Below are 18,142 nucleotides of genomic sequence, written 5' to 3'. Positions count from 1 at the left end.
GACGCGTGCGCGCGCGCGCAGTGTCACCTTGGGTGCGTGTGGGGGCGCGCGCTCGCCAGTCCCGGGTGCAGCTGGGCATTAGTGGACATGGCGGCGGCGGCGACTCCTGGGGGCGGCGAGGTGGCTTTAAAGCCCCGCACGTCCCCCAAGTCGGTCAAGTTCTTGTTCGGGGGCCTGGCTGGGTAAGCGTTCTCCTCCCCACACAGTCCCGGCCCGGGCTGGAAGCCGGGCGCTTCTCCGGGGACCGGCGGGGCAGCACCCCGGATCGGCCTTGGGGGCAGCGCCGACGTTACCCTCGGTCCATTTCCCCCACGCTGCACGGTCGCCCCGGACTGCCTGACACGTGGTCCTCCTTCACGGAGCCCCCATTACACTTCCATCCCTTGTCCGGCCCTCGGGCCTGCCGATCCCCGGGTCATTGCACCCCGCGGAGCCGGCCCCGAACGCAGCGCGACCTCCCCCCGCCCCAGGCCGGCGCAGCCAATCTAGGAAAGTCGCTTGAACACTTAACCCGAATTCGGACCCCGGTGGGCATAGGCGGCCCGTCCACTTTTACATGGCTCCTGAGGGCCTGTCTCTGAGCCCCCTTCTCCCCCACCTCAGGATGGGGGCCACCGTTTTTGTGCAGCCTCTAGACCTGGTGAAGAACCGAATGCAGCTGAGTGGGGAAGGGGCCAAGACCCGGGAATACAAGACCAGCTTCCATGCCCTCACCAGCATCTTGAGGAACGAAGGGCTTCGAGGCATCTACACGGGGTAATTCCGGGGCTGGGGGCCTGAGAGCTAGAGGTCTGGGCCTTTGGGGAAAGGAAGGGGGCAGACGCTGTAGGGGAGGCACGGGAATCACCCCCGAGCAGCTGTGCGGCGCCGTGCCCAGCTCTTCTCATCGGGGCTGTTAGAAGGAAAGGGCTTTCCCTTCCCTATTGGGCCTTGATGCTCCTGTTCCTGACCTGCTTTCTCCTTCCATCAGGCTGTCTGCCGGGCTCCTCCGCCAGGCGACCTACACGACTACTCGCCTTGGCATTTACACCGTTCTCTTTGAGCGCCTGACTGGGGCAGATGGGACACCCCCTGGCTTCTTGCTGAAGGCTGTGATTGGCATGACAGCAGGCGCCACAGGAGCCTTTGTGGGAACACCTGCTGAAGTTGCCCTGATTCGTATGACCGCGGATGGTCGGTGAGTCATGCCTAAATCCTACCTAAGGACCCAGGACCCCAGCCTCTCTCTAGGCCATTAGCCTGGGAAAAGCACTGGATTGTCCACCAGGAGACACAGGTCCTAGTTCCACTACTTCCACTCTAATTTTAGGCAGGTCAGTTTATTTCTCTGGACTGTGTCTTCAGCTACAAAATGAGGGGATTGACTTTTTGACTCTGAAGATACTGTGGTTCTTTGTAATGCAGAGAGAGTAGAATTGCCCTTTGGTGTTCCCATGACCTTGGCTCTTCCCTTATCTTCTCTCTCGCCCTCCTCTCCCTTTCTCAACCTCACTCTCTCTCTGCAGATTGCCACTGGATCAGCGTAGAGGCTACAAAAATGTTTTTGATGCACTCTTGAGGATTGTCCGGGAAGAGGGTGTCCTTACCCTTTGGAGGGTAAGTGGAAGAGGCTTGATTGATTAGGGGAGAGCATGGGAGAAGAGATAAGGGGGCCCAGAAGGAGGTGGGGGGCTGACACGTTACTTTTTCTCTTAACGCTAGGGTTGTATCCCTACCATGGCTAGAGCCGTCGTTGTCAATGCTGCCCAGCTTGCTTCTTATTCACAGTCTAAACAGTTCCTCTTGGATTCAGGTAAGTTCCAAACCTTCCCCACCCACCTGAGCATCTGGTCGCCAGTCCTTCCTGCTCCAGCCATTCCAAGGATTTAAACTGATGTGTCTCTTTCTCTTGCCCCTGTAGGGCACTTCTCTGACAACATCTTCTGTCATTTCTGCGCCAGTATGATCAGTGGTCTAGTCACCACAGCAGCCTCTATGCCTGTGGACATTGTTAAAACCAGGTGGGCTCAGGGTCTCTAAGGCAAAGGGTGGAGGGATGTCTGGGTTTCCACATTGTTCAGTTGGAGATGATGGCTCAGTAGGACAACAAACCAGGGATACCATTTTGTGAGCTCTAGACTCTAGGCTCAAGACTACCTGGTCACTTTTTTTCATCTGTAATATGGCGGAATGAAGCTAGAAAACTTGAAAGTGCTATTGTTGTTTTAAATACATGATTATAGGTTGTAAGCCTTGGTTCCATTCCATCCCACCCAGGCTCCAGCTTTCTCCACAGCTCTAACCTTTTGTTTACCCCTTTCTGTATTCACCCAGGATCCAGAATATGCGAATGATTGATGGGAAGCCCGAGTACAAGAATGGACTGGTGAGAATTGGGGGAACTGAGGGAAGTTATTTACCTACCTCTTCATCCAACATATAATAAGCTAATGTGTAAAGCATTTGGCCTGTATTCACCCAGGGACCAATGCCTGGGAGTCTTCCTACTTGGTCCCTTGGTTGGGAGGAACTGCGTGGGTGTGGAAGGGTTGGTGTTCCTCTCATCCCCCAAGCTCACCCCTTGTTCCCTGACAGGACGTGCTGGTAAAGGTCATTCGATACGAAGGATTCTTCAGCCTCTGGAAGGGATTCACCCCTTACTATGCCCGGCTTGGCCCCCATACTGTCCTCACCTTTATCTTCCTGGAGCAGATGAACAAAGCCTACAAGAAGCTCTTTCTCAGTGGTTGAGGAGCCCCAAGGGTGCCTGAGGACCAGGAGGACATGGCTCTCAGGAATGGGGATCTGAGGGGTCCCTACCAGCCCACATCTCCATGAGTGTCAATCCTCCTAGCCCTTACCATATGTTCACCTTCCAAAGGGGATGTCTGGATTCTGCCCCCTTCAGCCTACCATTCTATTTATTTCCCCCAACTCCTTCACTCTTCTTCCCCCTTCCCCACCAATGTGGTTGCTCCTGATATAAAGGACTTTGGCCCCTGCTCCAGCTTGGACTCTACTTCCCTTTTCCTGTGGCCTCTAGGTTCCCCCCAAAGAGCCTGGCACTTGTCTTCATTAACTCTTGGGACCTCCACCCCAGAAACATCCTGTGGAGGAGGGAAGAGGGCAAGGAGGTCCCAGCAGAAGCAACAGCTTGGATAGTTTTAAGTTCCACAGTACAGTTGACTGAGAGTATTTCTGCTTGCTTCCCAAGCAGGGAAACTAAGTTAGTAGGAGAGAAAAGAGGAAGGAAACAGTGAAGAGTGCCTATGTAGCCAAGGAGGCCTCATGGTAAAGAAGAATACTTCTCTTAGTCCCCATCCCCAGCAAAGGGCCTAGTAAGAAACAGGGTTGAAATTCAGTATCTGCTCAACTTCCACACTGATTAGGAGCAGGGCCCCTCCACACTGCATATGTTCTCCCATTTCTCGTTACAAGTGACAGTTATAAGGAAGGAAGAGGTAGGAAAAGAGAGGTATTTGCCACTATAACGTGCTTAGGTACTCTAACCTCCCTCAGCCTGAGGATAGGGGCTGCTTTGATTGAGTTCCTGGGGAACAGGTTGTCTATGCCTTTTTTTTTTTAATCTTAAAAATGATGGGAAAAATATATGATGATTTTATGAAAATATATTTAACTATGGTAAGGGATTTGTCATTACTTCAACTGTTTTTCTGGGATCGTGGAAACATTCTGCACTTCTCATAGTCCCTGCTTTTGTTGGGAACTGGGGTGGGAAAAGAATGTCCTTTGTAAGGACTGAAGTCCAAATGCTACAAGGAAGAATGTGGGAGACAAATTGACTTCCCAGTCTGAAGGAAGGGTGGATGGGACAAGTGAGCAATGGGGACCAGTCTTTCTAGTGAGCACTGATGAACACCTGCTTCTTTGGAGACTGAGACAAATCGCTGCCAGTGGGGAGCCCTTAATCTATTGAGGGAGATAATATGCAGCATTGGGGAAGGAGCAGGGACTGAAATCCAACCTGTAAATTGGTTAGGGTTTACAAAGATGAGGGAAAGGAGAGAAGTAAGATGTGTTTCGGGAACAGGGAAGCAGCTAACCTAGCTGTTTGGTTGTGGGGTGGATGAGATTGGACCTGGCCATCTTACAGGCCCCTTATAGCTCTGATGTTCTGTGGTTGTCGTCAGAAGGCATTCTGTGCTACGGCCAGTTGGGAAATAGGGTAAATGGGCGTAAAAGGTAAACTGTGGGTGCATCTTTTGGCTGTTTAGCTGTAAAAGATAAACCTTGGGGGGGGTTGCAGTTGTAAAATGAGAATGTAACTATGGATGTGATCACTGGCTACTTAAGTACGCAAACTAAAGTTAACAAAGGTGATCATTGAAGAGTCTTGATGAGTAGAGATGACATCAGTTTTTTAACATTGACCTTTTTAAAGCCTCTGACATCAATGTGTAAGAGAAGTCAGACTCGCACCTGGTGCAACATTCCATAGTAAAAGGATTTTGATATTTGAGCCTGGATGACTTTGAGGAAGGTATTTCCTTTGACAATATTTAGTAAAGTCGAGTAGAGGTGGGTGGAAGGCTTGGGGATTTGTGTGGATTTTGAAATTTTGAGTTTGAAACGGTGAGACATCTAAGAAGTGATGTCTTGAAAGCAGTTGGAGATGTGGAGCTGAATCTCAGGAGACAATTTTGGGGCTGAAATTCTAAATACTTGTTCCATCTGTGCTGGGTGCTGGGACAGGAGGTTAGGTGGTCCAGAAAGAGGATGTCTGAAGGAAGGAGAAAGGTCTGTGTTGGGACTCATTTTGAAAGCTATCTATAGGAGAGAGTCTTTCCAAGGGATAAAATGTTGGAGATTTTAAGGTATAGGAAGTTAGCAGTGGAGGACCCTGGGGCTCCAGGAGAACAATCTATTTCCTCTTAGCCAAAGGATTCTACTGGGGGGGGGGAGGGGGCAGCGCAGTATCCCACCAAGATGTGGTGTAGAGGAAGGAGCATCAGGAAATTCAAACTTCAGAAAAAACTAAACTTTTCTGCAATTAAAAAAATGTTAATGCATGTGACCTAGAAATTATGTGTTTTCCCTCCTAATGCTGTATCCCCATTTTATTCATATCTGTTTCCTCCAGTGCTTCCCCCTTATCCCTGGTTTAGTCTTCTTTCCCATCATCTCTGGTCTCTGCTTTGTTACCCGCTTGAATCCAGCCCCATCTCCAACTGCTTTTGGAACATCTCTTGAATGTCCCACCACTACTTCATATTCAAAATTTGTGGTGATGGAGAGAAAGTGGCAAAGTAGGTCCTTCTACCCCACCAGTATATCTTAACACCCCCAAGTCCCCAAATCTCTCCCTCCCCACCCCTGCCCAATACACGCAATAAGAACGGATGACGAGAAGAAACTTTTATTATGGGTTCAGATGCTACCCCTAGATTTCAGAAGGGCATGCCACATCCACACTGATCTTTCCCAAGTCATTCAGGGCGCTAGATTCTGTCTAGGAACCTGAGCATGACAGGGTTTGTTTATAGGAGCACTTCTCAGAGGCTGTGTCCTGAATACCTGATGCTGACCGACCCCAGCAGGTCTTCCCCTCGACCCAGGCTTATGGCAGATGGTTTCCTCTTCAGAGTCAGAGGTCCCACTCTGCCACTGGACCGTACCCACAGAAAGAGTCTAGTTCGGAAGGAGGGTATTGAACCCTGAAGAAATAGGAGGCAAGCTCTAGGGACTATCACCTGCTTGCCCTTAAGGAGTTCAAGGTGGACAGTGGCCTGTGGTTTGGAGATGTCTTCCATAAAGGCATGGGTCCTTGGCAGGTGAGGTGGGGGCTGGGCAAGAGCTAAAAAGAGAGTGAGAACAAGGGAAGAGACCAGAATCCACGCTATTCCAAAGATGTAGAACCTGCGAGAAAGAAGGCAGCAGGAGATGGAAAGGGGAGGGGAGGAGTCGCTGGGATCCCCTAAGCTTCCTAGAGCCACAACTTCATTTGGTGGGGAGATAGTGGACTTCAGGAGGGTTAAAGTTGAAGAGAGACTGGGGAAGGTAACAGGCATGGAAGAGGTCTGTGCAGTGGAATTTGTGTTTGGTATGACAAATTCTGGGGTGGTTTGGAGCATGGCTTTTTCTGAGGTTACTGGGGATGTGGTGGCTTCTAGAGACAGGAACCCAGTCGTTTCCAGATTCTCTGAGAATGTAGTGGATTCTGGCATTGTAAACATAGTAGTTTCTGGGCTGTTTGGGAATATGGTTGACCCTTGGGTAGCTGGGAATGTGGTATTTTCTGGAGTGATCTGAAGTGTAGTAGTTTCTGGGAACCTAGTGAGTTCTGGCATAGTTGGGAACACAGTTGTTTCTGGGTTGTTAAGGAATATGGTGGACCTCTGGGCATTTGGGAAGGTGGTTTTTTCTAAGGTTACTACAGATGCGGTGGCTTCTGGAGAGGTTGGGAAGCTGGTTGTTTCCAGATTCTCTGAGAATGCAGTGGGTATGGGGGTGATATGGAGCGTGGTAGTTTCTGAGGAGATCAGGAACTTAGTGGGTTCTGGCATTGTTGGGGACAGAGTTGTTTCTGAGCTGCTAGGGAATATGGTAGACCTTCGGGTACTTGGGAACGTGTTTTTTTCTGAAGTGATTGGGGATGTGGTGAGTTGTGTCATGGTCATTTTTGAGCTCCTAAGAACTGTGGAATGCTCCGGGGAGATGGCGGTCGAACTACTGGTAGTTTCAGTTTCTAGGACCCCTCTCCTAGTTGGCCCATCATAGTCATATTGGTCATAATCATAATCCCTAGAGATGGGACAATTTGCAGAGAAGGTGTAGACAGGTGTCCTAGAGGGAGTCTCACACTGCACACTCTCAACATCTGGAGTCATGATCCTGACATCCACACCTTGCTGCCAGAGGTAGACATTCCCCTTATTTTCCTGTAGCCAACGACGGAGGTATTGAAGTTCACAGTTGCAGTTCCATGGATTGGAATGGAGGAAGACATAAGGCAGGAGAAGGGTCCCGAAGAAGCCAGGGGGAAGGAGAGAGAGCAGGTTATTCTGGAGGAAGAGGGTGTTTAGATTGTCGAGGCCTGCCAACAGGTCTGCTGACAGATGGTGTAGGTAATTGTTTGCCAGGTTCAGCTTCTGGAGTTTGGGTGTTCCTTTCAGAAACCCTGGGGGCAGATCCCTCAGCTTGTTGCCTTGAAGGTCGAGGTTCTCTAAGGAATCCAGACCAGTCAGAGCTTGTGGAGACAGAGATTCTAGGGCATTTCTGGAGAGGTCAAGCAATGTGAGAGAGGGGAGAGACGGCCCTAATTGGGGAAGCTTCTGTAGGTCATTATCAGAGAGATCCAGGCTTGAGAGGAGTGGAAGTTTCCCATCTGCCTGCAAGACACTTATACTATTTTTAGCTAATTTGAGCTCAGTGAGTTGGGTTAGAAGACTGAGGGAAGAAGTGAAGAAGGATTTCAGACCATTATTCTGAAGAAAGAGATTAGTAGTGTCTGGGGGCAGCTTCAACGGCACAGACTTCAGACCAAGGGATTCACAGTTGATCTCCAGCTTGCTATCCACTTTATGGGTCTCACAGGGAGCTTGGGAATGAGAGGGGCCCAGGAGGAGAAGGAAGAGGAGGACTAAGAGTAGCTTGGGGTCCTGTGGAAGGGGAAAAGAGGGTGTGGTGATTCCTTCCCTATTCTCTCACATTCCAGATTCCAGAAGAAGCCAAGACCAGACCCACCCAGTCTCCTGACTTTTCACCCCTCCCCTTCCCAGACTCTTAATTCCCTTCTTCCCACCCCCTGCTGGGCAAAGATGTCTCCCAATCTCTCACTTCTTATTCCCCTGCGTTTAATCCTCCCAAAGACTCAGGTGTCCAGCCCTTCAGCCCCAAATCCTCTCCAGGACCCAGGTATCTGGCCCTAAGTCTCTCCGCACTATTTCCTCAACCCTTGATTACCCCTGAGGACTCAGGTGTCTTCTTCCGCTGACCCCCATTTCTCATCTTCCCACTCAACCCCACTAGACCTGTTTCTTTCCAGATCCAAGTATCCACCACTTTAGTCAACTGGCTCTCTGCTACCACCACCACCTTCAATCCACCAGACTGAAAAACCCAACCATCCTCCGCCCCAGCTAGGTCAATATTCCTTTCCGGTCCTCGGGTAGGACCTTTCTCTCCCACTACTCACCATTTCCCATGAGCTCCTCGAATTCATAGTTTCTGCCAGGAGGTCTATCTGCTCACTCTACAGAGAGGCAAGATGCTGGGCAAGAACAGGAAGGGGAGGGGGAAGAGAGAGGGGAGGAAGTGCTGGCCTGATAGGAGCCCTGAGTTTTCCAAAGGAGGGGGGAATCCAGACAGAACCCTTATCATCTACTCTCACAGCTTCCGTCCTGCGTATCCTCCATTCCCCAACACTTTCCTCAGAATTCGGAGTCCTTGGAGCCTATATCTGGGAAGTGAGGGGTATGGAGTGGGCATTATTGTAAGGGTGGTTTTATTAAGTTAGGCAGCTACCCATTTTCCTTGGCACAAGGCTTCTTCACCTGTTTTTTAATGGTAAGAGCCGCTTCATTTACCACTATGGTTTGGTAGCTCAATTTTCTATGGGGAGTTATTTTAGGTGAACACATACATAGAAACACATACATACACACTGTTAATAGTGTGTCTGGGAAAATACAGAGGCAGAGGAGTTCCCCTACCACCCCCATAAGATTTAAAGACCACTGTGTTGAACTCAGAGGGGCTGGAGGACCCTAAAAGTTACCACAAGTCAAGGCAAGTGGCATAGGGCACACTCTTGAGTAAATCCTCACCCATAGGTAAATTCGAACATAATGATAGTTGTCTCCTCGTATCCTACTGCCTGCCATAGAAACAGGGAAGCATTAATTGGCTGCAGCATACATTTGAAAATAAGGAACTGGGGGCAGCTAGGTGGCACAGTGAGTAGAGCACAAGACCTGGAGTCAGGAGGACCTGAGTTCAAATCCAGCCTCAGACACTTGCCACACTAGCTGTGTGACCTTGGGCAAGTCACTTAACCGCAATTGCCCTGCCTTTCCCTCTCCCCCTGCCAAAAAAAGAAAAAGGAAATGAGGAACTCTCATGTAAGGAACAATGAAGAATTTTAAAAAGGAGTCCACATAGAATACCCACGGATGCATCCTTTCCTTATACTCCTAGAGCCTTGGTGGCTCCAAAACTTATTCTGTGTCTATTGGCTTTCAATTCACAATGATTCATCTCTCTCTGATCACCACCTGTCCTAGGAATCTGCTTGAGTTGACTAGGGAATAGTACTATTGCAGAGGGATACCAAAGTTTTTGTAATTCCCTAGGGGAAGTCAGTAGCTCTGCGGTCTCCCTGTTCCTTTCTCTCCTCATTTCTCTCCCCATTTCTATTCAGATTCACACATTTCCCTAGAGCTCTATCAGCTCTGGTAATAACAAGACACAGGACAAAAGCCAGCAGGTGCTAGTTTTCTTTCTAGAAAAGGGCTATGAGTTGTAGCAATGAGAGTACTGAGACCAGAGGCACCAGTAACAAGATACCTCGTGAGTTCAAATCCAGGCGAGTCACTTCACCTCCGTCCGCCTCAGTTTCTGTATTGGGGATTGGGAGATTGGATCGGGATGGGCTCTTAGCACTTGTTGGGCCAAGTGCCCTTGAAGAGTTTGGCCTTTGTTTCCTTTGATTAATTCAGTGTCTTTGATTGAGTCTTACTAGGTGCTAGGCCCCAGGCCCAAACCCCTATCTAGTAGGTGCTAAGCCTATGTGGGTGTGAATTGGTAACTAAGGTGGGGCTCTGGCTGGGGCCAATGAAGGGAGGTGCTAACACCAGAGCCAATCATAGGAGCCTAAGTTCTGGTCACTCAGATGATATTTGATGATGTCTGAAACTGTATAAAAAGAGAGAACAGTTATTTGCTCTCACTCCTGGAGGCATGGGACTCTGGGAGACCACTGTAAGGGCCTTCCGGCTGAACTCAGATGTTGATGGTTTTCTTGGTAACTACGAATTGTATTTGGTCTGTTTATAAATGTATGTTTGTAATTGGTTTGTATTTGCTCTGAAGTTCAAGGTGCTGGCTTTTTCCCCTGAACTAAGTGAATGGTATTTGTATGCTGGATTAAAGTAAACTTGTTAACCCCTTAACGTTGCTTTCCTTAGTAAAGCAGATCAAAAGAACCTGGGCTTGCAGTGTTGTGTGAGCTGGTTGTTGTTGGTTTTACACCCCCACAGCAGCTGCTAGCCGGATTGTTGAAACAGTTTCCTCAACTGTAAAATAGAGATAATGATAGTATTTCCCTCCCAGGGTTGTTGTGAGGATGAAGTGAGATCTTCCTACATCCTCCCAGAAATGCATGAAGAATTTGTGCAATCACACAAAGTATACCTGTAGCTAGGCATATAGGGATAGGCAAGGAAACTCACTTCTGGCACTGCAGAGCCCCTAGTGTCCCTATGGTATCCTCTTACTGTTCTTCCCTAGACTGGTGTCTCTGCTGGACAGGGCCTTCGGCTGGGATTCCTCTTCTCTGCTCTTAACTCTCATCGCTGACTCCCTTTCAGCAGCACAGATGGGCTCTGTGGGCCTTTTCTTTGGGGGGTGTTGATCAACTTACTCACCACAAGATGACTGATGATGAGCCAATTGCCAAAGAGAGAAATACTTTCCCTAAAGGCTAGAACTTCCTCGAAAGCCAGATTCTTTTCTCACAGTAGGCTTTCTTCTGAATTGCTCTCACGACTGACAGATCAACCAGGCCTCAAATCATTCCTTAGAGAGTGTGCCTTGCTTTTTAAACGCTGCTAGGGTCCTGCTGATCATGTAGCCAGCCAATGAGTAGCTTTCCTATGATTCCATCAAAAAGTTGTGTAAAGAATTCTTTCACTCATCCTAAAGGAGTAATAAAGCGTAGACACTTCACATTCCCTTTAAGACTTTAACACTACCTTGTCTGTTACTAACAAAATAGTGATGACTAGTTACAAAATGGAGTTGGTTTGCTGTAGGAATCCAGAGAATCAATTAGATTCTATTTCATGAACACTAACCCTTATCTTGTGCTATCTTCCATATTGTTTGCAAAGTCATCCATGGAAAACTAGATTGTGTAAGCCATCTATTGTTTCATAAATGCAGGTGGATACAATTAACCAGCATCTCTCAATTCTGGGAAAAGAAAGACCCTGAAACCCACTACCGACTCTACCAAAACTCTTCCCCAGTCCCAACTTAGAAAGCCCCTAATCTTTCCTCCAATTAGAGATCAGATTACCTAATTTCATATCCTGTTAATTGTTTTGTTTTAGTTCCTTGCTCTTATTTAATTGTTTTGAATACATAAAAATCTGTTCCACTCTATATTCAGGGTCTTTGGACTGACTGGAGACTCCATTGACCCATTTACTATGTCTGTCTTGCTAATAAACCATATAGCTCAGATTGTTTCCTCGGTTATTAGTAATTATCCATCACACTACCTGGTCTTTATATCCTATAATTTCTTCTTGCAAGTTGGAAGAACACAACTCATGAAGGATCCGCTTGAGCAACTGGCCACTATACCTGAAAATATATTCTTCACACATCTCCTCTTTTCCAGGAAGAAGGAAGTATGCTGTATCTTTGGAAGTCCTGGTTGTTCATTCACCACATTGCCCCAGGTTCTGAAGTCTTTATGTTGCTATCATCACTGTGTTCTGGTTCTACTCACTTCACTCTTCCCCCCAGATCCTTAGTGGCTCTAAAACTTAGTCTACTGTATCTATCTACTGGCTGTTGATTCACTTTGGGTTATTCATCTTTCTCTGATTACCACCTCTCCTATGAATCTGCTTGAGCTAGCTCACTGAGGTCATCATACAAATCTTAGTTTTGGATTTCTGTCCAAGATGGCTTTCTGAATCAGAGTCAGTCTGTCCCAGTTCCCACAGACCTACTCCAGCAAAACCACGAAGTTCATACCAGAACAAAGAAGGATCAAAAAGTACAATGAAAAACTACAGTGACTTCTTCCATTAAAAGATCAACCAGAAGCCCAAGTAACTTGAACTCACCAGCAAAGCCAGTACCATTGCTGACAAGAGACAGGACAGGAACATATGTAGCATGCAAGGCTCTATGTCCTGATATAGCAAAAGCTGAAGACTTTTCTGAGAAAGCTCCAGGTTAGGGACCTTGGAAGTATTCAAGAACAGTGGAGCACAGTGAGCAATGACTGCCAGGGCTGAAAGACCAGGACAGCGTAGGTCCAGGGGCTATAAGTTCCTGAAATGCTGGAGGACCCTTAAGATGCCATATTCAGAACCCCCAAAATCAGAGGGAGATAGAAGTCAGCACAAGAATCTAGATGATCCAGGTTCATCACTTTCCCTCAAAAGTGCATCAGGAGGTGGCACCTGGCACTGGCACAAAGCTCCAGCTCATGACCTAAAGTAGGAGAGATGAGTAAATCAAAGAAAATACCTCCTAGAACCAAAAAATTATTTCAGATCTAGAGATCTCCCTAAAGAAAGAGTCTATGATGTTGTAACAATCACAATCATTCTCAAAGGAAAATGGGGATTTTCCACAAAGACTTGTTAGTTATGAGAACAAACCTCAAAATCTCTAATAGTTTTAGAAAAAAAAATTTATTTGGTAGAGGAGGAAAGCTGGAAGAAGTCTTCCTCCTCAGTCTCTTCAAGGTTTACTTTCTATAGGGTTTCAGAGGAGAGTAACTACTGCACACAAACTGTTTTATAGAGGAAACAGTTGCTGAGGAAGGTCCATTAAGATGTATATTAGTAAGCATAAATATTCAAATTTGGAGAGCCCAAAACAGGCATTGAGCAGGATCTAAGATGTAGGTGGGATTCAAGCTTTCCCTACAGTCAGCTGGCTTTCCTGGAGGTCTCTGAGGTCAGCCTGATCTGTACTGTAAGCTTTTTGGTTAGACAATGTCTAGCCACATCAAATTAAGTTCAAATAATATTAATAAATGAGTTTTTCTGAACAAAATAAAATATTTTCTGTAGATTATACCTAGAAGAAATGAATGAATGAATGAATGGAGCCTTTATTAAGAGTTTATTATGTGCTAAGCATGGGGGATACAAATAGAAGAATAAGGCAGGCCCTGTCCTCAAGGAGCTCACATTCTGATTGGGGGGTGGCAGCAGGGTGGAGGGGGGGGGTGTGGTGTGGAGAGATAACACATATGGAAGGTTTCGGCTGCAAGTCAGATGGAAAAGTCCCATGATCCTTAGGTGAAGTAGCAAAGCAGACGACTCTTCTTTAATGTCATTTCCACTAATAAAATCCCATCCATTCCTGATGTTGAACCATTTGGCACTGGTGACTGGTGACAAGAGCTTTCTCCTTTTGGTCTTCAAGAGACGTGGCTGTAGCACCTGCAGGACCAGTTACCAGGTTGTATATCCAGAGGGATTCCTTTCCAGGATGATGGTTTGGGACAGTGGGTTGGAAGCTCCTCAGGCTTTTGGATTCAGGGTCTGGGGCTGTCTCCTTCAAGGTCTGAGAGGAGATGGTGGTCAAATGGCGATAGTGAGTTGGCTTGCCTGGCACATGCTGCCTTCTGTCAGGGTGTCCTGATGCTTAATCTAGGCTGCCTTGCCTGCTCCGTGGGTGGCAGTTGGTTGGCTACTGATGGGGATGGCTGGCCTTTTCTCCACACAAGCCACCTCCCCACATGATGACTGTAAGTAGTGGGACTGAAGTAGAATTGGCAATCTGGGAGGTGCTACCATTCCTAAGACTCCTATGCTTACAAATGGAGTATGTGAGAATGTTGAGATTTAGGAATGCTGGACCCAGAAATAGCAACACATCGGGTCCTGCCCGAATGAATTTGACCCAAGCCTTCTTTCAGCCAAAGAAAAACAAAGTTTACTAAAGATTTGCCATACTGGGGAGACTCTCGAGAAGTCTGAGCATTTGTATCGCTAATGCCAGCCGGCCAGATTGAGTCTGAGCTAGATCAAATCTTCATGGAGGCAAGATGAATCTTACATAGAGAAAAACCATGGGAAGGACCTAGGGGTGGCCAAGTAGCCTGGGGTGATGGGAGGAGGGGTCCAGGGAAGATCTTGATGGGAATGGCCAGTAGGCTAGAGTGGTCAGATACCAGGAATGAAGAGAATTAAGGGTGGGAAGCAGCTGAAGGCTGGAGATAACAGACAATGGAGAGCTAGGCTAGGTTAAAGGTAACAGAGATTTGGGCATAGTGATAATGGAAGGCTTTTGGCCTCAGGTTAACACCAGATCAAATGGGAAGATTCAAGGAGAGTTCAAGGGGGTTCCCAAAGCCTAGACCCCATCAAGAAGATTATGCAAACATGGAGGAAAGGGCAGGGGGAGTGGATGGACAAAAGAGTTGAAAACACACACACACACACACACACACACACACACACACAGAGTTTGGTTTAGATTTCCCAACAGAGAAAACAGTGGGGATGATGAGGGTTTGGGGTGAGAGGTACTCGACACCCCAAAGTACCGACACACCGGGTCCTGCCGAAAGAATTCGACTCAAGCTTTCTCAGCCAAGGGAAAAGATAAAGTTTATTAAGAGTTAGCCAAATAAGCCTGCCCCAAGACATCCCACCCCATGCGACGCCTGTAAGGAAAGCGGGCCAGACCAATCTGACCTAGATTGGATCTGACCACCTTCATGGAGGCAAGATGGAGATTATATACACAAAGGTTGTGGGAGGGATTGAGGGGTGGTCTGGGGTGGCCAGGGGAGGGGTCTAGGGAGGGACTTAAGGAGGAGTCTAAGGAGGAGCCTGAAAGGACTGGGATGAGGTCAGACTCCTGGGTGGGGGAAATAGCTGAAGGCTATATGGAAATGACAGACCATAAAGGGCTGGGGTAGGGGAGCTAGGGTATAGATATTTTGATCAGGTTTAAGGGTGGGAAACAGCTGGACAATAGAGGACTGGGCAAGGCAGGCATTTGGGCTTAATGGTTATAGCCTCAGGCCAAGGCCAGGTAGAGTGGGAAGATTCAAGGAGAGTTCAAGGGTTCAAGGGGTTCCCAGAGACTGTGCCCTCATCATTGATATGAAAGAGAATGTTGAGAGACAAAAATAATTAGGGAATAATTACAAGTGTGAAACATGTGTTTTTGTATCCACATGTGTCTGTATAAACATGCCTCAGATCTCTAGAGTCTTCTCTGCCTAACCTTCTCCAATAGAAACTTTAATTCATGGTAGGAGGGGAACAGGATATTGAGAGCACCAGGCTGGCTAAATCTGCTCTTCTCAGAGGGGGAGAGGGTACTAGGCTAAAATTACATCTCTCCACTATTGTAAGTATTATTATTTTAGGGGAAATAAATTTTAAGTTCAAGCCACTCTTCTGATTGCTGTTCCTTAACAGTGAAGAGATGCTCTAAGTTATATATTCAAAGACTTGACTCCCTTCCCACCAAATATCGGGTACACAAAAATCATCACATAAATAAGAGCAAATAAGCCCATTTATCCAAGCTGATAACAGACATTGAAGAAATTATATAGATTAGAATATACTAGATAATACACAGAATGAATGAGTTCTCCCATGTGGTGCAAGATTTCTGACTAGCCTCAACCAGAAGAGATAGTATCCCAGATTTCACTCATTGGGACAGTGCCTGAAGTCTCTAGTGTATGAAATGAGGGGTAGGGACATGATTGAGGTCTAGAGTCTTTTTCTCCCTTTAGGGACCTTTACCTGAAGAAAATCTGTAAATGAGTATCTTTTTGTCCAAAGAATTTATATAGTGCCTACTATGTGCTATCCTTACAACAACTCTGAGAGGTAGGTGCTATTATTCTCACTTCACAGTTGAGGAAACCAGAAGTTAAGTGACATATTCAAAGTCACACAGCTATTAAGTGTCTGAGATCCAGGCCCAGCACTCTGTGCACTATGCTCTTCCCTCCCAAGCTTTTCCCCTCCAAGCTCTTCCCCATCCCCCAACACCCTGCACCCCCACTGCAGGCATGGATCGAGGACTAATTTATTCATCAGTGAAGAGAATCTTATTCAAATGGGCTTGAACACCAGATTACTCAAGCAAAAAACAAAACAAAACAAAACAAAACCCAAACTTCTGAAAACTAAAGAGGGAATTAAAAGGAGAAAAATTTAAAATAAAAGACCTAGAATCTAATGGGGTGCTTCTTAGACAACTGGGGAATGGATGAACGAATTGTAATGTATGAATAGAATCGAATGTTAATGCACCAAAAGAAATGATGGAAGAGATAATTTCATTCTGGGTAGTACTTAATCATGGGTAGTGCCAAATGATGTATACATGGTAAAGTGAACAGTACCAAGAGGATAATTTATACAAGGATGGCAACATTTGAAATCAAAGACTTCCAATTCTGATCATTTTCATTACTAACCACGTCTCCAGAAGCTCTATGAGATTGTCTACCTCCTTACAGAGAAATGATGAATATAATGTGCACAGACATAAATTTTTTCACGTGACCGCGCTGCGAATTAATTTTGCTTGATTATTCTTATTTGTTACATGATTTGTCTTTTTTTTCTTGGTTTTTAATGTGAAGGACATTTGGGGGAGAGCTTGCAATAGTGGTATCTTCCCTCAAAAGAGGGCCATTGCGACATTTCAAAAAATACTTTCTATGGAAGATAACAGAAAGTTCAGTTTGGAACAAAAAACTTGTGTTTGAGTTCAAATAGAAATAAGTAACTTTTTTAATAAAAAAAAATCTTCCTAGGTTTCTCTCAAACTACCCTTTTCATCATTTCTTATGGCACAATATATTCCATTCCATTCATATACCAATATTTGTTCAGCCATTCCCCAATGGACGGAATGTAAACACAAAAAGTGCTGCTAAAATATTTTTGTAGTGTACATATGGGTCTTTCTCCCCTCTCTTTGGAGACTACTAATGATATCTTCATTGGGGGAGGGAGGGAATACTGTAGCTCCAAATTGCTTTCATCAATAGTTGGACCATTTTATAGCTCCACTAACATTACATTAACAAAACTATCCTCAAACAGCCCTTCCAACAATTGCCAAGATATCTTTGCCAATCTCAAGAGGTATGAGATGGAAACACAGAATTCTTTTAATTTGCCTTTCTCATGTAATTAATAATTTGGAGCTTTTTTTTTTAATAGTTGTTGATAGGTTGCATTTCTTCTTTTGAGAATTGCCTCTTTGTGTTCTTTGACCATTTATGTTGTGAAAAATATTATACTATTTTATATCATTTCTAATTTCAACCAGACCCAGAGCCTGAATTAATGAGTAACTGGATGAAGATCCAGGACCTGGGCTTCTTTGTTCTCTCTAAAAGTTTGCTCAGGCAATGCCCTTACCTCTGTCAGCAAGGCCAGATCATTAAGGACATTACCCTAACCCCAAGAGAGATTACCTTGCTTAATATTCTACAGGTATATACTGTGTTGTGGAATGTAATGAGACACAGAGACGCTGGGCTGTAGTTTCAACTGGATTTGGTCAACATCCTTTACAACTCTATTCCATTAAGGAAAATCCTCTTCTTGTATCATGGTTAAACATACATGAGGGTCATAAAAATGAGGTCATACAGGCTTGCTAGTTCTGCTAAAATAACGTATATAAGTTTTCTCATTGCTTTGTTCAGGCAGCCAGAGTTTATACTCTGACTCCTTGTACGTACAAGTAAGCTAGCTCTGCTACGCTTTAAGGGAAAATAATAAACAACATGGATTTTTCTATCACCTAGCTCTGTTGTTTCCTTCAACCAAATTTTCAGGTTTAACAATGTATTGAGGAATGTCTCTTGGGGGTCAGACCTTTCTCAGAGACATTTGCTGAAAATATTTCCTACACACAGACACACACACACACCTTATTCCCTTTCCCCAGTTTTAGGTGGTTTCCCTTTTAATTCTAACTGCATCTAATTCTAAGTGCATTGGTTTTGCTTGTGCAAATGATTTTAATGTTTTATATATTCAAATTTGTACTTTTTATTTTTATGCTTATCTCTATTTCTTGTTGAGGCAAGAATTCTCCTCTGATCTGAAGTTGTGACTTAGTTATCCCTAATTTGTTTTTGATACAATCTTTAATATGTAGGTCATGTATCCATTTAGAGCTTATTGATATATATGCTATGAGATGGTGAGCTGGTGAGCTAATCTAATTTCTG

The 18,142-nt window shown here is 45.8% G+C and overlaps 2 protein-coding genes across 2 annotated transcripts; one reads left to right on the top strand and one right to left on the bottom strand.

The window, feature by feature from the left end:
• The first annotated feature begins 30 nt into the window (after window positions 1-30).
• SLC25A11 (solute carrier family 25 member 11) lies at window positions 31-3,625 on the top strand. The gene is made up of 8 exons (XM_036768836.1): window positions 31-182; window positions 604-756; window positions 971-1,177; window positions 1,506-1,596; window positions 1,702-1,792; window positions 1,901-2,000; window positions 2,314-2,365; window positions 2,575-3,625. The coding sequence occupies exons 1-8, from the start codon at window positions 88-90 to the stop codon at window positions 2,728-2,730; spliced, it is 945 nt and encodes a 314-aa protein (XP_036624731.1). The 5' UTR covers window positions 31-87; the 3' UTR covers window positions 2,731-3,625.
• Window positions 3,626-5,492: 1,867 nt separating this feature from the next.
• On the bottom strand, window positions 5,493-8,206 carry GP1BA (glycoprotein Ib platelet subunit alpha). Its single transcript, XM_036768772.1, has 2 exons — window positions 8,135-8,206; window positions 5,493-7,598 (listed from the first exon to the last, which is right to left on the bottom strand). Exons 1-2 carry the CDS (start codon window positions 8,159-8,161, stop codon window positions 5,493-5,495), a joined length of 2,133 nt encoding a protein of 710 aa, XP_036624667.1. The 5' UTR covers window positions 8,162-8,206.
• Between the last annotated feature and the right edge of the window lie 9,936 nt (window positions 8,207-18,142).

This window comes from Trichosurus vulpecula, chromosome 7 (genome assembly GCF_011100635.1).
Source record: "Trichosurus vulpecula isolate mTriVul1 chromosome 7, mTriVul1.pri, whole genome shotgun sequence".
Lineage (NCBI taxonomy): Eukaryota > Metazoa > Chordata > Mammalia > Diprotodontia > Phalangeridae > Trichosurus > Trichosurus vulpecula.
The sequence above is the reverse complement of the archived record's forward strand: the minus strand, read 5'-3'. Positions and strand labels throughout refer to the sequence as shown.

Bases quoted from the DNA above. Each gene is read 5' to 3' on its own strand.
- SLC25A11 (XM_036768836.1), top strand. From the start codon at position 88: ATGGCGGCGGCGGCGACTCCTGGGGGCGGCGAGGTGGCTTTAAAGCCC. The intron at 757-970 runs GTAATTCCGGGG...TCCTTCCATCAG, and splicing joins CTTCGAGGCATCTACACGGG to GCTGTCTGCCGGGCTCCTCC. The intron at 1,793-1,900 runs GTAAGTTCCAAA...TTGCCCCTGTAG, and splicing joins ACAGTTCCTCTTGGATTCAG to GGCACTTCTCTGACAACATC.
- GP1BA (XM_036768772.1), bottom strand. From the start codon at position 8,161: ATGAATTCGAGGAGCTCATGGGAAATG. The intron at 7,599-8,134 runs GTGAGTAGTGGG...CCCCTTCCACAG, and splicing joins CGAGGAGCTCATGGGAAATG to GACCCCAAGCTACTCTTAGT.